Here is a 17,664-nt window from a genome sequence, read left to right as displayed (position 1 = left end):
GAGTCGATATAAATGAAGGTATACTGTTTAAAGCTGCTTTTATTGCAAATGAAACAACAGCGCCACTTAGTGGCTTTGCAATGAAACACATAGAAGTTTGTTTTTTGAAAAAAGCCACGTGGAAAGGACCTGATCTAATCCCACAAAGATTCTGGAAACAGAAGCCCCGGTAAACTGCAGGATTTTTAGCCTTGTGTGATGAAGCCCACAGGCATGTGTAAACAGGGAGGCTAGCAAAAAAAAAAAAAAGTGGGCTAATAACTTTTCTGAACTTATTCACATGATTGCCTTTATCTTATGCAATGAACTGTCTGTCAGCCCAAACCCAAGGCTTTTCTAAGCGGTCTTTTCTGTGGCTTCAATTATTCCCACCACATGTGTTGGTCATGCTCCTGCCCCATTCACATATTAAAGTGGTGTGTGTGTGTGTGTGTGTATTTCACACCAAAAGAGCTGAACTTACATACACACATACCTTCGCTCTCGTCCTCCATTGCTTCAGGCACTTTTCTGCCCAGCCCGACCTCCAGAGTATGGGCATGAAGGGTGGTGCAGAGCACCCACTCACCCCCTTGGATTTAAAAATTAAACAAACCCCTACCTCGCAATATATATCTGAACAGGACAGACATATAGGGGTAGGGGGAAATATGGCTGCCCCTGCCACATCAAGGTGTGGCTCTCCTTTTTTAAGAAAGCTAGACAGCCATTGGCACATATACTAACACGGCAGATACTTTGCAGCAGGCCAATAAGCAGGATGCATGATAATGAACCCAAGTGATTTAAGGCTTAACAAAAAAAAGTATGGCAGCCTTACAACTGGCTGAAAACATTGTCCAGTTGGCCAAAGCTTCAGTTGGAGGAATTTCAATGACCACTGGATTAGAGGTTCAAGTAGTTAGGAAGTGTGTGATATGGAAGATGTCAGTAACGATTATTAGAGCTGTCTTCCGTCTTCTTACAATTACAAGGTTATGAATATGCCAGTGCAAATCTCACGTCAAATTTTCCAAGATAGTTGTTTCCATGTATCAGATGTTGAAACTCATCAGGTGACCTGAATTTGCAATCTAGCCTGAGATAAAAGTCTAGACATAGGAAATAGCAGACATTTGTATTTTGTAACTAATGCTGCAAGACTATGATTTCACAGTCCTTTATCATGTATTGTCGAAATATCCAACAAAGCTTAAAAAATGCTAAAAATATATGAAACAAAGGGGCCTTTTGGGATCTCCTGTGTATCCCATGGCAGTCGTACTACCAGGGCTCAATACATTTTGGTAGCCTGGGTAGCCAACCAAAATTCATGTTGGCCAGGACTCTGTCCCTCTCCCCAATTGCAAGGTTTAGTATATGATGCCATCTTGAGCTTTGGGGTCCACACAGTGCCTCAAAAAGAACAGAACAAGGTCAGGAATGTGCCCCTGCCCCTCGCACACAATACCCACAATCATCTATTTTATTCTGAATTCTGAGGCACTCAGAACAACCCCCAAAGTGCAATGCACCTCCGGAGCGGTAGTGCAATACAAGGCCAGGCACTTAAAACCACTGTGTCACCCTGGGGAGGATCACCCCCACACACACACTCCCCATTTCCTAACTCTGGAAGAGGACCCGGGCTTATTATGCTTCCTGGAGAGGAAAGGGATGCTCTGAAAGGTGACCAGGTAGGTGGCCACTTGCCTACCACACTCCACGCAAATTATTGAGACCCTCAAGGCTGAGAAGTGGCACCCTTAGTAGATCAACAGAACTGTGCTGACCTGGTTACTGCTGCGTACTTCAACATTAGTCCCTTCCATTTAAATTAGCAAATTTAGCAATTATTATTTGCTAAATTTGCTAAACTTGCTAAAAATTAGCAAATGTTGAAGGGACTTCAACATCAGTCCCTTCCATTTAAATCAGCAAATCAAACTTTGACACCAGTGTCAGACTGTGAGAGATTACTTGTTTGTTAAAAGCCTTTTTAAGTCCCCCTTCATCAGGGCGATGTACAACGCATTTGTCCATTTGCCAGTAATAGTGAAAAGGGAAATTTAGATTCCAGTCGTTCGATTCACTCACCTCCCCGCCCCATAAACACATGGAGAGGGTTGCAGGGCCTCGCCCACCAAACCTGCCCTGACAGCCATGCATTGTCTGAAAGGGCAGCCGATGCTCCTATAGCCGTAGGCTCTCCACACCATCAGGAACCCTGAGCGACCAGATGTTGTGCCGAATGCAAAGACGCCAGTGGACAGAGTCCCCTCCTCCCCCTCAGTGCATGTGGAAGGAAAGCAGTGAACAGGTCTAATGATGTTTAGGCTGGAGGGGGAGCTGTTTCCACAAGCGACCACGTTTGGAAGGCAAGAGTAGCATGTGGGGAAAGGGGGCTTAGAAGGTGAGGAGCTGCAGAGGGGATGCTCAAGCCTGAAGTTATTTGATTATTTTTATGTTTATATTGTAGTTTTAAACTTTCACATTGTAACTTATCATCTGTATTTTATTGTCTGGTAGTTTATTGTTTGGATTGTTGTGAACGGCCCAGAGAGCTTCGGCTACAGGGCAGTATAAAAATGTAATAAATAAAAAAAATGAAGGGGCAAGTCCTGGCAGCTGGGAGCCATAGTGGTGCTGTTGAAGTGATTTAGGTAGACAGGATTTGGAAGGGCAGCACACTGGCACTGAATGGCAGGAATCTGGTTGGTTGGTTAGTTGGTTGGTTGGTTGGTTGGTTGGATTGTTGTTTAAACAAGTTAAGTACATATGTGTCCTTAGCCACTGCCCCCCTTCCTCCTTCAAACCCGGTATTTTTCAGTGAAAAACTGTGTTTGCCCTCAGCTATCTGCTTTCTGGAGATTTTGGCCCTCCAACCCACTTTGACTTTCACATCCCTAAGCTAAGCAAACACCAGAGCTGGCTGTTAATTAAGTATGATTAAGAGCAAAGTGCAGGCTGCAGGGTTCCATTCTCTCCCTCCCCACAGACACTTTCTTCCCCCCTCCTACCATTATCATAATTATGAGATACATCAGCACTTCAATTAGCCTTAGTTAAGCCTATCCAGGTTCCCTCTTGACCAGAGCTAGTTAACCAACTTCAAGCCCTGGTTTTAAATCCAGGCTGAGCAGGGAACAAGAAGGCCCTTTAAACGTAACCCTAGCCACTCCTATTCCATTTTGGAAAATAAAAAGGCATTTCATGTAACAGGTGATTTCAGCATGCATACATATTAAAAACAGATGTGGCTTTAAGGCAACAGAAAAAGAAATACACAAAGCTGGCAGTGCCTGACCCATTACCAAAATTATGCCTGAAATTTGACAGAATACAGCCATCTCATAGTAACTAAAGAAACCAGTTTTACAGAGCTTCATTTGGGGAAAGCTGCAAGCCCTAAGTAACACACCCAACAACTAACGCTTTAGTTCAAACAATAAATGGCAATTTACCGTTTCTTTTTTACTACTTTAGTTTATCCACCACCTCAAAATGGCAACGAAATTGGTGGCTTTGGCGAGGCTTCCAATTATTTATTCAGTTGGTTAAAATGAAGATACTAATTGACAGTGAATTATTACATGGGCTGGCAGCTCTACTGTTTGGACTTCTCAGTCATCATCAATTTTCTTTGAGCAATAAAAAGCAGGCTTGTCAAAAAGCTGCCAACATAATTCGTCTCTCTTGCTGTCCCAACCATGTGTACCTCTCCCAAAATCTCTACATTGTCTTTCTCTTTTCCTTACATTAGCTTGCTCTTCCATTTAAAGCCCTCCATGGCCTTGCTCTGCCCCCCATCTCTCTGCCCCACATTCCACTGTATCTCTGCGCATGGCCTTTGCTCCTCCCGTTCTGTCATCCTCAGCAGGCAAGCAGGTTCCAAGTCTCTTTAAACCACTCCATAAATTCTCCCTTACTGCCCCTTATGCCTGGGACTCCCTGCCTGAATAGCTACGTGCCAGCTTTTTCTCTCTTCCTTCCCACTTAAGGTGCTTCATGATGGAGGGGTTCTACCGTTAGTATAACCCCTATAGACTGGATGATTTAGGGTCTTAGGGGCAGAGCCCTCACTCAGAGAGCGGGCTAAGAGAAAAACAGACAAAAATAGTCAGCTTGTTCTGCTGGGAAGCTGAATGCTAGAGAAAAGCCAGTTACAAGGGGATGAGGCATCAGTTACAAGGGGATGAGGCATCATTTTTGTATCTTTGATATTTGTTATATTTATATTATTATTGTAGGGCTAATACCTTGAACTACGATGTATAGGCTACTAATTGTGTATTGCACTGTTGCCTGAAGTTAAAGTATCTACAGAAATGTCCAACATCTTATGAAACCAAAGACACTTCAGGACTGGCCTACAGTAAAGTTGCAAGCAAGAACTCCATCATTCTGTTTGGACTCAGAAGGACTAATTCTTACATTTAGTTGTGCTGGGCAATTGTTGCATGTGTTGTATCATTGTAATTCTTATTAAAGACATGTTTGTTTGGTTATATCTTTGCAAGTTTTATTCTAATTAAGCCCCATAGGACCCATACAAGTAGAGGTTATATTAGCTTGTGCCATTAGAAGGCATTGTGCAGTTGTTCTGTCTTTCCTTCCTTAATGGATTTTCCCCAGTAAGAAAAAAGACAGATGAAGCAGTGTGAAAACACGAGTGGGGTTATGAATGGAAGATGATAATGTTTGGACCCCCCACCCCCCTAGAATTCTGTCAATGAGGCTGGGTGATGGCCCAATAAAGCCTCATCTGAAAGCACTCCCAGGATAAAAATCTGCTTTTTCGAAGAAACCTTTTAGTTAACTCTTTAGTCCTAATCCCTCACAAACCTCAGTACCTGTAACTGCATTTGTTCATATTCATATCTCCGTTACCCTTACATTTATTATTCTCCACTTCCTCTGTTGTCTAACAATTTAGACAGCAAGCTCCTAAAGGCAAGGATCTTTCTTTTTGCTCACATCAATGGCACATTATTAACAAAGACAACAAACTTGATTGTTATAATTTTAAGATTACAGCATTTTACCAAATAGAACTACACTTTGTGTAAAATTAACATTGAGGGCCTTGAGGGAAACATTCTCATTCCTAATCTTTTTCAGTAAAATTTTCCGTCAAAACATTAAAGGCAACAGCTCAAAGATTTCTGACGGTTTTCCAGTTGTTTGGTCTGTTTTCTTTGTTGAGCCACACTACGCTCAGCTTGGAAAAACAACATGCCACAGACTCCTTAAATGGTCAGGCCTTCGCAAGCTCCAACCCAAACGCAAGAAACTCACATAAAATTTACTACTGTAATAGATGCATGGACAAATCATAACCTCAAAACAAAACACACACACACACAATTGCACAAGGTCATTGGAATCTTTTTCCTGTTACAAACCATAAGCTCACTCATTAATCTCAATGCACACATTTCCAGATGGTTAGTTAGTTATACCACTAAGCTGGCTGTTCTATGTACCCAGATGTGCTAAAGAACCAGCCAAAGAATGAATTATGCACACACAAGTCCAAGATCCTAATACCTGAGCACACTTTTTTTCTGAATTACATCCAGTGGCACACCACACTCACGCCTGAAAAGGTTTCCCTCAAAGAAGCCACCCCATGCTGTTTGAGAGTCACCATTTTGCACACACCTCTTGACTTGAAGAAGGTCAGCTGGAGCAGGAAACTCATGCAGAGATGCATCCACTTAAGAACATCAGAAGAGCCCTGCTGGATCAGACCAAAGGTCCATCTAGGGTCCAGCATTCTGTTTGAAAGCAAAAGAAAATGTATTTTCCTACTCGTATATTTGTACTATTCAGCTATAGCACAGCACCACCTAGAGATTACGTAGTGGAAAAGTAGGAAAGGCTTTGTGTAGAGCTCGGGTCTCAATTCTGTGACAAAACCAAAAGTAGATAACAGCCTCGTGTAGAAAAGCTCCCAATTAAGACCTCAAAATATCTCTTCCATTCCATCATGGCTTATCGTGTTGTCTGGAGCTCCACAGTGGCTTAAAGCGTATTTAAAGATCACCTACAGAGTCACTGTTTCTGAGACCTGTCTAGCAGTGAGGTGCAGATAGCCACTGAAAAAAGCTCTAAACCACCTCTGAAACACCGAAATAGCACTACCATGCTACCGTGACATAGCAGAAATTAAAAAGATAGCTGCTCTCTACAGCTCCAATCACCCTATCTCCCAAGTGCACAACAGCAAAATAGCGCTACCACAACACACTGCAAAGCAAAAATAAGGAGCTGTCAAAAGCACGCTACTGTCCATGGGGGCAACGAAAGGAATGGGGGGGAAAGGATGCATGGTTTTGATGGTATATTGGGAGCAGAGAATTATGAACGAGTCATAGAAAAACCATTGAACAGAGAAGAGACAGTAATGTATTCGATACAATAGCTATTTAAGTACCATACCACTTCCTTCTAATACCAGATGTTTTCCAGAAGTAAAACCACAGGGCAATAATGCAATGACTGATCCATTTCCAGAATTTCTGCCATCAAAGGTTTAGGAGATCCTGACCATAATTGACAGCTCTGACTTCCTTCCATTGCTCATTGGACTCATCAGACAATCTAGCTTGATTGGATGTTCACCATTTGGGGAAGAAATGCAAAAACACATCAATATCCTCGTTGTCTGAATGTGCCCACAATCAAAGGGTAAACAAGATTCAGGAACCACAAATTCTTGTAGTGCAACCTGATGCCCTCCAGATGTTTTGGACTTCAACTCCCATTAGCCCAAGCAGCATGGCCAATGGTCAGGAATGCTGGGAGTTACACTTCAAAACATCTGCAGCATACTAGGTTGTATAAGGCTGTAGTAGTATCTGGTAAACTGAAGATAATCCACATATTATTCCTTTTCCAAAATACACTTTTCATCAGGGGTGGAGAATCTCAGGCCCAAGGGCCAAATCCAGCCCTTCAGGAGGGCTAATCTGGCCCTCTGGGGTTCCTCAGAAGATCACACCCCCTTCCCCAGACACCATCTTCTTTCCCTCAACCACCTATCATTATTAGTTTCCTGGCTTTTGTGCAGTGTTTCACCCATTCTAAAAGGTCAAAATGTCTCTCCTACGGCTTAGTTACTGACAGTAAGGGCTTTAAACTAGAATAAGCTGTTAATTTTGGTAATTTGGACTCACCCCTTTTGACTTTGTCTCTGGCCACCACTGGAATGTGGCTGGGGGGAGAGTTTCCCCAAATGGAATTCGGCCCTCAGACTGAAATAGGTTCTGCACCCTGCTTTACATGTCATCCCAACCATATGGGAACAGCTTATCTGTGAGTAGCCCTTGCATAGCTAGAAGAACATTTAAATGGTCCAACTATATGGATCTATCACGTCGGTCTTCCCATGGAAATGACACACACACACACACACACACACACACACACAGAGGACCCTCACAATCAGGCCCCATTGCACGGTTGGGTCATTTAAAAATTAAAACATTCTCCCAGCTGTATGGGAGTCATTCACAGATAAGTGGTGCCCACACAGTTAGGAGACGGCATAAAGGGACCCTAATAGTTCTCAAGGTTGTGTGGGCTTTTTGGAACTACACTGTAGTTAGTTCGAAAACTATGGCTCAAACATCCTTCGTTAAGTAGGATCAGCTCATGGCTCAGCATCATGCCAATCCCCCTCCCATGAACAAAAGCACTTGATGCTGAATTCTCTTTCCTTTTCTGCTCACATGGATCTCCAGTGTCCATCTAAAGTCTATTCTGCACCAAGACCCTCATTAATAATTTTAGAATTCCTGCAAATTGCACTCGCTCATTCTCAGTGTGCACACACCTCATTTATTATTTGCTTATTTTATTTATTTAAAGTATTTCTTGGCTGCTTTTTCAGGGCAGAAGCCCTCCCAAGGCGGCTTACAACAATAAAATACATAAAAACAATTAAAATATTAAAAGTGATAAAAATATAAAAACAATTAAAGAACAATCAAAGCCAACAATAAAACCAACAACGATGTTAAAAGCAGCAACGGCGATGTTAACATTATTATGTTAACGAAATTATTAATATTTTAATAGTTTGAATCTCTAGGTCGGGCAATCCTGCCATTCTAATTTCCTCACCATTAAAAAAGAATAGGTCCAATCCTGCCAGCATTAAGCACTTTGAAGTTTCATTGTCTCAAAAGCAAAAAAGAGTTACGCATCTCATTGACTTTGGCTAGATCATGCCCAGAGATGTTTATTTTTCCTATCTGAATAGAATTCTATTTAAGATTGGCAAAAGACCCATCCAATGGGAAGGGTGGGGGGAGGGTACGTTCAAAAGGAAGTATGAAACAGACAGCTGAGGATGTGAGGCCAAGCAGAAGGGAAAGGAAGGCCTCTACTAAGGTTGCCCCATGAGCAGAGGCTTGTCTATCTCCTGTCAGGAACAGGGTAGAGTCAGGTTTCGTCCCAATGACAACATTGGGCCAAAGGAGTGTTTACATTTCTCTATAGCAGCTACGGAGAGAGCAATCCTATGGCCGCTAGACATTGTCTAGCAGGCCATAAGATATGCTCTATTCCGAGAACCGACCTCGGAGCCCGCACTCCGAGGTCGGTTCCCGGAGAACTGAATTCTCCCCTCGTCTGTGCTGCCTCGGAGGCAGCGTAGAGAAGCCCCGTCCTTCACACTTGCAAGAGGAGCATGGAGCGATTGAAAAGGAGCGGGGCTGGGGGGGTGTTTCAGGGCGAGGGGAGTGGAGCGGAGCATACAACACATCCTATATGTCATATGGCAGCTTCCTCTCCCGGCTGCCCCCCCCAGCCCCCACCATTGCTAGACAGCCGAAAATGGCTGTCTAGTGAAAAAGAGCAAGGCAGGAGAGGAGCGGAGGGAACGATCCCCCCATGCCTCTCTTGCCTTGCTTTGGATAGGCAGTTGCCTGCGAGATTGGAGGCGGCCGCCTATCTACTTAGGATTGCGCCGCAGTAGAAAGTCAAAAGTTGCACTCAGGTACAGAAGTTGCTTTCAGTGGGCTGTGAGGGACTAATCCTGCCCTGCCCTGGTGACCTCCGCTTTTGAGAATCAAGCCTGCTCTCAGCTTCATAGCCCTGCCCCTTCATCTACATCTGCCCCCTTTTGTTTCTTGGCCATGTCAAAGTGCAACAGACACTTGGGAGAATGGAGCCCTATTCAGGCATTAATAAATAGAAAACATGGAGGGGACATGTGGTTTTGTACGCCGGCCTGGCTCCTCCTCCTCCAACCTCCCTGTTCAGACAGGGAAGGTCTGAGGGGAAACTGTAACCGTGTTCAGCTGATCATAGAATCATAGAATAGTAGGGCTGGAAGGGGCCTACAAGGCCATCGAGTCCAACCCCCTGCTCAGTGCAGGAATCCAGGTCAGAGCATCCCTGACAGATGGCTGTCCAGCCTCGTCTTGAATGCCTCCAGTGTGGGAGAGCCCACCGCCTCCCCAGGTAATTGGTTCCATTGCTGTATTGCTCTAACAGTCAGGATGTTTTTCCTGATGTTCAGCCGGAATCTGGCTTCCTGTAACTCGAGCCCATTATTCCGTGTCCTGCACTCTGGGATGATGGAGAAGAGATTGTACAGGGCTCCCAACTGCATGGAAGAGCTAAACACAGTTGCCAGTCAGACCTTCTCTGTCAGCATGGCGAGGTTGGAGGTGGAAAGCTGCCACATGTGACCTCATGTCCCCTCCCTGGTTTCTGTTTAATAACACCTGAATAGAGCTCCACACTCCCAACGTGGGGAGGGAGGGGTGAACGTATACCTGAATAAGGTTTGGGATGGAATGTTGGAAATTAACTTTTATTTATATCTAGGCAGACCTCCTGACAGACAAATGATGAACTTTGTAAAGGTACAATAGCAATATGGTGCCCAGTTTCCATAGAGAAGCCTGACAATCAGATTACTAACTGAAACGTTTTGCCTCTGTGGTCTGTCATTGACATCATGAGATCAATCTACATAAGAATTTGTCAGCCCCTCGAACTCTACAGTTTGAAGGTTGTACTAGAATTGCCTGGAACTGACACATACGGCAAATCTACAAAACCCACCCACATACACATTGCTGTCAGTCATTTTTGGCATATGTAATGTTGTGGGGAGGGGAAAAGAAGAAGCCCTCTTCCAATTAACAAAAGCTCCCTGAACTGGTGATTCTTACATACTACCCTATCTTTGTCTGTTATTTCATTTATGCCCTATTTATCTACCATGATGGAACTCAATGCAGTATACACGGGGCTCCCAAGCAGTCCCCCATCCAGGCACTGGTTAGACCCTGACCTGCTTTGCTTTAATCACCATTCTTCGCTTAATCAATGTAGTGGGAAAGGGACATCTGTTTGTCCACTCTTTCAATATATGCTGGTGTGGAGTGAGAATTTCAACAGTGCAAGTGACTCCAAACAGGAAGCAAATGGTGATACTCCACACTAACTAGTCTGCAGTAACAGTCCATGATCATGGCAGAGATAGGTGTTCAGCTATCTAAATTAAGAGCCGTTCCATGTGAGACTGTCAGTATTGTGGCATTTGTTGCACTTAATTCATAAAATGAATGGGAAAAGAGCCTCATCCCTACTGAGGAACATATAGTGGACACGCACCCAAGTGCCAGCGTCGACTGTCTGGCCCCTGGGTGTGTAGGGGCAAGCATCTCCCTTTCATATGATGGCTGAGTTCACACAACATTCTAACCCACACTCAGTGGTTGAGTGTGGGTGGTTGTTGAACCATGGATGGTTGTTGAACCATGGGTTATTGTGTTGTCTGAACAGAGTGTGTTTTCCACAGGGTGGGTATTCGTGTTATGTGAACACAGCACTTTTACTGCAGGTGACTTGTTAACCACCCTGGACAACCCAACAACAAACGATGGGTTCTCGAGGTGGCTTGCTCAAGAAAAACAAGCCATGCTGCATGGTTAACAAGCCACCCTGCTGAAAACACATTGCATTCAGATAACACGATCACCCACAGTACATCAGCAACCCACACGCAACACTGAGTGTGGATTAGTGTGTTGTGTGAACCCAGTCATTACATATTTACCGTAGAACCGTTATATCTGCAGTACTACACAAAATATGAAGCATCTCTAAGTATGAGAGAACGGTGGGACTGAAAAGGAGGCTCAGTGAAGTGGGGCCAGATGTCAACAGAATCCTAGGTAATGGTAGGCTGGACAACGTTGTAGGTTACAAATCTGGCTCTTCGGGGGTTTTACATCCACATACCGCTTACTTTAAAGAGGATCCCCAGCGATTCCAGTTAAGTTACTATACAGTTTCTAAAATAATACTAAGTGTCAGGTGTCTGACTTAACTGGATCCCTGGCCACAATGTGGGGGCTAGCTGTGACTAGCAAGTGGTGAAGCAAAGCACTTTGTGCATGCTCAAAAACAGCCTGCTTTATCATTTTATATACTCCAGGATATCAAAAATAAGTTATGGGGCTAAGCCCTGGCAAGCCCCTGCTCCAAAGTGCTTAGGGTTGTAGCTCAACACCCCAATCCAAACCTAAACATACTTAGAGGGGGAAAAAAATCTGTTTAAATCGGTGTTACTTTCGTCCAAATAAATATCAAGATATTGAAGCCGCTTTACCATTTTTAACATATACTTGTAAAATGTTAAATAACGTATTGAAAGTGACAAAAATATCTGCCTGTATATTATATAGGTATACTTGGCAGGAAGTTGGGTGGCTGTGGCTCCCTCAGCACTGCACGCTGGGGATGTCCAATTTTTGGATGCTCCAGGTGCTAGAAGGGGATTCTAGCGCAGAAACCGACTCCCAGACCAGAGGTCAGGTTCCATAATAAAGCTTGCGACATCTAGCAGCAGGGACTCCCCAGTAACCCACACATGCTCAGGCTTTACAAGCAACTTTACGTATGCACATGTTATGTACTAAATCCCAGAGACAGATGTTAACAGTATATCTTAGAATTCAAAAACAATTTTAAGTGTTTCCTTATGAGTGAAACTGCAGGCAAACTTTTTATCTTATCAGGACTAATATTTGAGGCCAAGTAAGTTTGCCTCCGGAGATGGACCTGGCTCCTAGGTCGCCAGCTGACCATCTTTGGTGTAGGTTAAGGGTGCAATCCTATGCATGTTTAGACAGAAAAAAAGTCCTACAGCTCCCAGCATGCCCCAGCCAGCATGGCTGGCTGGGAAATACTGGGGGTTGTAGGACTTTCTTCTGTCTAAACATGCATAGGGTTGTGCCTAAGCCTCCATTTACACATATCTCTAGCAGCATGGTGATTGCCTGCATCCCCCCTGAGGAATGTCAGTATTCTACCTCTCTGGTTGCTCTGCGGGTGCGCTTAGCGTACCAAGCAAGCCATATAGCATGGAGGACACACCAACCAGACCTGGAGAGATTCATCTAAAGGCCAATTTACCCATTATCTCTGCACCATGGTGGCCACTTCCTTATGTCTGGATGACAGACTAATGTCTAAATCCAGTAATCTTGCAGCTTGAACGGATAATACAGAACATTACTACCCTAGCTGGACATCACACAGGCAGCAGTTGGAGGCGTTAAATGCTGACGTGACTGCACCACTTTAGACAATAGTTAAGGGATGCTACTTTTGAGCACTCTGTGCCGAAAAAACAACTCCCTGAAAATAGAAAACTAGTGCATTAGGGATTGCCTACTTTGCCAGTTTCCTAAGCGCAGAGGGATATATGTGTATAAAGGAGTGTTCTCAACGTGATGTCTCTAACTGTAATCTGATGTAGTACAGCCAGTTTCACCACCTTAGCATGCTACCATCCCATTCTGCTGCATGTATACATCAGACGCATTTCAGTAGGGATGGCGGAGAATTCCACCACGGATTTCAGTGAGGCCAAATGCACTGGCATTCGGCCCCCTGAAATCTGTGGCAGAACGGCCTCTCTCCCCGCCCCCTCGCGGATTCCCCCCCGGGACGAAGCTTACCTGGGGTGGATGTTCCGGCGGCGGCAGCGGCTCCAGCGGCAGCTCCAGGGGCCGTGGCTGGTCTTTCGACCGGCTGCTGCGGCCGCCATTTGCATCTGCTGTTTGCCATGATAGGCTATGTGAGTATTTACGTAGCCTATCATGGCAAGCAACCCCCGCGCCCCCCAAAAAACAGCGTACGCAAATGGCGGCGGCTACAGTGGCCGCCATTTGTGTTCCCTATTTTTCGCCATTTTATCCTACGTAAATATTTACATAGGCTAAAACGGCAAAAAATAGGGAATGCAAATGGCAGCCGTCGTAGCCGCTGCCATTTGCGTATGGGTTTTTTTTTTGCCTGCCATGATAGGCTACGTAAATACTTACATAGCCTATCACGGCAGCCTGGCTGGATGGAAATGGTGGCCGCTACGGCAGCCGCCGTTTCTGTCCGCAGCAGCCAGTCTGCAGCCGGAACTCCGGCTGCAGACGGCCCTGGCTGGCTGTTCCGCGGAGCCGGCTGGGCAGGATTCCGGGGGGGAGGACCGGATCGCCTCCCCACCCATCAAGGATTCCGGGGGGAGGGACGGAGCGCCTCCCCCCCCCCACGAATCACATCTGCAAAAAGGTAAGTGACTTTCGTACATCCCTACTGCAGAAGCACTGAGCTCCTAAGGTCCATGAGATCCGCCCATCCCATATAATCAGCAGATTTAGGTACGATCACCTAGGGAAAAGGGGACACACTTTATATTGAAGTATATGTTTTAATAGAGGGACCGTGGTGGCTTAGTGGTTAAGACACTGAACTGCAGACCGGAAGGTCGGCAGGACAGCAGTTCGAGACCCAAGTGCCGCGTGACGGAGTGAGCTCCTGTCTTCAGTCCCAGCTCCTGCCAGCCTAGCAGTTCAAAAGCAAGAAATTGCAAGTAGATAAATAGGTACCACCTCGGCGGGAAAGCTAACAGCGCTCCGTGCACCTCGGTGTTCAGTCACGCCGGCCACATGGCCACGGAAGCGTCTTCGGACAGCGCTGGCTCTTCGGCTTAGAAACGGGGATGAGCACCGCACCCTAGAGTCGGACACGACTGGCTGGGGACACCTTTACCTTCATATGTTTTAATGTTTGTAAGCCGTGCCGCCTTGCGTCCCAGTACTGTATAAATAAATATAACAACAACAACAACAACACGATGCCAAAGTGATGGATAGGTAGAAGCGCCCCTTATACTTAATTGTCCGTAATTAAGCACGTCATTACACCTTACATACTAACCCTTGTGCATATTTACTAGGAAGGGGGGGAACACCGCGTTGAAGGATTGTCGTCCTAGTCCGATTATTATTATTAGTTTTAAACTGAGGCGTTTCTGAAGCCGCGCACTTAAAAAAATATTTTAATATGGGCATTGTGAAATAACTGTCAGAGAAGCAGCTCTGAATGAGTGCAAACTGACTGACACGCCTCAGCCGAAGCTGCCGTTTCGCGACCCCGCTGAAATCGACTGCGCCGAACCCGCTCGCGTTGGGTAGGATCGCGCGCTCCGCTTCCCAAGCGTCGCTGCAAGAAGGGGAGGCGCGCGATGCCCGGGGGCGCCGCTCCGCCTTCCCCTCTCCCCCGGATCCATACGCGCGGAAAACAGAAGGGCCCAAAGGCTTCCACGAGAACAGCCTTCCTCTGCTTCCAGAGCCGGCTTCTGCCCATTCCCAGCTAATTTGGGGGGTGGGGAGGCGAGCCACCCGGCTCCTCCTCGCGGCCCAAGGTTTTGCGCGTCGCGGCTGTTCGCTTACCTTGCCCGCGGTGCCCAGGCACCGAAGCCAGAAAAAGGAGAAGCTGCAGAAGCCGGATCCAGCGGGGAGTGTCCATCGGTTTGCTGGGGGGGGGATCCCGGGAAGGGGAGCGCAGAGAACGCAGGAGCCCCGGGCGGCGGCTTAAGCCCCTCGCTCTTTCTCCCTCTGTCTTCTTATTTTATATTTTCGGTCCTACCTCTGCTAAAGTCTTCCGAGCCGCCCAGGACCGGCTGGGAAGGAAGGAGCCGGGAAGAATTACCCCCGACAAAGTAATTTTACAGAGTTAACGCACCGCCCGCCTGCCTGCCCGCCTTTCAATTATCCCGCTTGCAAGCGTTTAAGGGAAAACACAGCCTGGAGGCAGGGCCTTTTAAAAGTCATATGTTAGATCCAGGGGTGGTCCTCCCCCCCCCTTCTTTTAAAACAAAAAGGTCTCTCGCTCTCCCTCTCTCTCTCAACTTAGGAACCTTTGGAGACAACCTAGTGGCCAAAGGCTGTTTGGTTCAGATTTCCTCTTCTAAACAGAAGGGGAATTCTCGAAATACCTTCGGCGCAAGCAAAATGCCACATAAACAACAAGTAGGATGCAAAAGGGGGGGAAAGAAAAGAAAAAGCCAAGCCCCCTACTTAGCAGTTCAGAGGAAAGTTCAAAACATTTCTTTAAAAACAAAACAAATGAGAGTTGTTCCCATAAATAGTTCCATTAAAGTAACTGTGAAATTCTTAACATCTCTATATGCTGATTTCTAATGATTAAGGCAAACTCCGAAACAGAAACGAACACAAATGCAACAAGGAAGGAATGCCAGCATTTTCAAATGAAAGCAAACTCATTTCAGTGGTCTCTCTCTCCATTTTTATCTTATTCAAACAAAATGCAGCATGATCTTTGGTCAAAAGGAGGATCTGGTATGGAGCCCATCAATCTACCTCCTGTTGGGCTGTTTGTGAGGGGATTAGATTAACTGGGGGTCAAATGTTATTTCAATAATAGCAAATGGTGCTTGGTCCCTTCTGAGGGTGGGAGTTCCCTGCCTACCAGTGTCACTCACCCCCTCCACCTTAACCTTTACAGCAGCACATCAGTTTACACAGAACTTTGCTAGTATCACAAGCAGCCAGAAGTTAATGATTTACAAAATGGGTCTTTTCAACATCCACATGTAATCTTAAAATTAGTAAACCCCCAAATGTTTTAGTTAGCCCATTACTTTAGTATGGGGAACAATCCTATGCATGTCTAGACAAAGAAAAGGCCTACAACTTCCTAGCATTCCCCAGCCAGCATGGCGGAAGACAACAGAAGAAGCCAATGTGGCTTCACAAAAAGCTTAGATATGACCTGAAAACAAAAAAGGACACATATAGGAAGTGGAAGGAAGGCCAACCAACAAAGGAAGAGTACAGGCAGATAGCACTAGGGATGTCAGAGAATTCCGCCACGGAATCAAGTGAGGCTGGATTCTTTAGAATCCGCCCCCCCCCCCGGAATCTGTGGCGGAATGGCCTCCCACCCCCCGCCACCCCGCAGAATCCCCCCAGGAAGGAGCTTATTTGGGGTGGATGCTGTGGCGGCAGCAGCTCCAGCGGCGGCGGTGGCGGCTCCAGCTGGTCTCCCGACCTGCCGCTGCCGGGCTACTGCAGCCGCAAATGGCGGGTGTTGTAGCAGCCGCCATTTGCATCCTTGCAGGCAGCCGTGATAGGCTACGTAAGTATTTACGTAGCCTATCACGGTAAAGGTAGCCACGCAAATGGCGTAGCGGCCGCCATTTGCGTGGCTGCCTTTACCGTGATAGGCTATGTAAATACTTACGTAGCCTATCAGGGCTGCCTGCAAGGATGCAAATGGCAGCCGCTACAACGGCCACCATTTGCAGCCGCAGCAGCCCGGCCGGTGGCTCCGACGAGCTGCTGTGGAGCAGAGCCGGCCGGGGAGGATTCTGGGGGGAGGGACGGAGTGCCTCCCTCACACTGTGGATGCCCCGGCATGGAGCCAGGTAAGTGTTTCGTACATCCCTAGGTAGCAGAGAATTGGAGGGATGGTGTCAGGAAGGCTAAAGCTGAGAGCGAGCTGAGGATAGTGAGGGATGCTAAAAGCAACAAAAAGGCTTTCTTCAGCTACGTGCATAGTAAAAGACAGAGGAAAGAAATGGTGGTTCAATCACTAAATAAGGATGGCAAAATAATAACAGATGACAGGGAAAAGGCAGAAGTGCTCAATTCCTACTTTGGCTCAGTCTTCTCCCAAAAGAAGGCTTATGAACCCCCTGGCAAAGGCGAAGTACAGGCTGATGGAGCAGGATTGCAGCTTGAGATCAATAGGCATATGGTGAAGGAACACCTGACTCCTTTGAATGAGTTCAGATCTCCAGGGCCAGATGAACTGCATCCTAGAGTAATAAAGGAACTGGCAGAAGAGCTCTCAGAACCATTGTCTATTATCTTTGAGAAATCATGGAGGACGGGTGAAGTGCTAGATGACTGGAGGAGGGCTAATGTCCCTATCTTCAAAAAGGGTAAAAAGGAGTAACCTGGGAACTACAGACCAGTCAGTCTGACATCAATACCTGGGAAAATTCTGGAGCAGATTCTAAAGCAATCCATCTGTAAGCACCTTGAAAACAATGCAGTGATTAATCGAAGCCAACATGGATTTGTCAAGAACAAATCCTGCCAGACTAATCTGATCTAATTGTTTGATCAAGTAACCTCCCTTGTGGACCGTGGGAATGCTGTGGACATAATATACCTCGACTTCAGCAAAGCTTTCGACAAAGTGCCCCATGATATCCTGATGAGCAAACCAGCTCAAAGTGGGCTAGATGGAACAACTATCAGGTGGATCCACAGGTGGCTACAGGATCGGACTCAAAGAGTGCTCATCAATGGGATCTTCTCAACCTGGGGAGAGGTAATGAGCGGT

At 46.1% G+C, this 17,664-nt stretch overlaps 1 protein-coding gene across 4 annotated transcripts in view; it reads right to left on the bottom strand.

Annotated features, from left to right (window-relative positions):
• FBLN1 (fibulin 1) overlaps positions 1-15,323 on the bottom strand; it is a 103,887-nt gene extending 88,564 nt beyond the window's left edge. For 3 of the 4 annotated variants that reach the window (XM_084811310.1, XM_084811312.1, XM_084811311.1), the window contains exon 1: positions 14,742-15,323. In XM_084811310.1, coding sequence (XP_084667436.1) covers positions 14,742-14,817 — 76 coding nt within the window. In that variant the 5' untranslated portion in view covers positions 14,818-15,323. Of the gene's footprint in view, positions 1-5,643; positions 5,760-14,741 lie in introns of all 4 variants that reach the window. The other variant, XM_084811309.1, reaches the window with a different exon arrangement.
• Between the last annotated feature and the right edge of the window lie 2,341 nt (positions 15,324-17,664).

The sequence above is a fragment of the Heloderma suspectum genome, chromosome 7, assembly GCF_057233095.1.
Source record: "Heloderma suspectum isolate Gila_16-S chromosome 7, 16-S_ref, whole genome shotgun sequence".
In the NCBI taxonomy this organism is placed as follows: domain Eukaryota; kingdom Metazoa; phylum Chordata; class Lepidosauria; order Squamata; family Helodermatidae; genus Heloderma; species Heloderma suspectum.
This window is presented reverse-complemented; position numbering and strand designations above follow the sequence as displayed.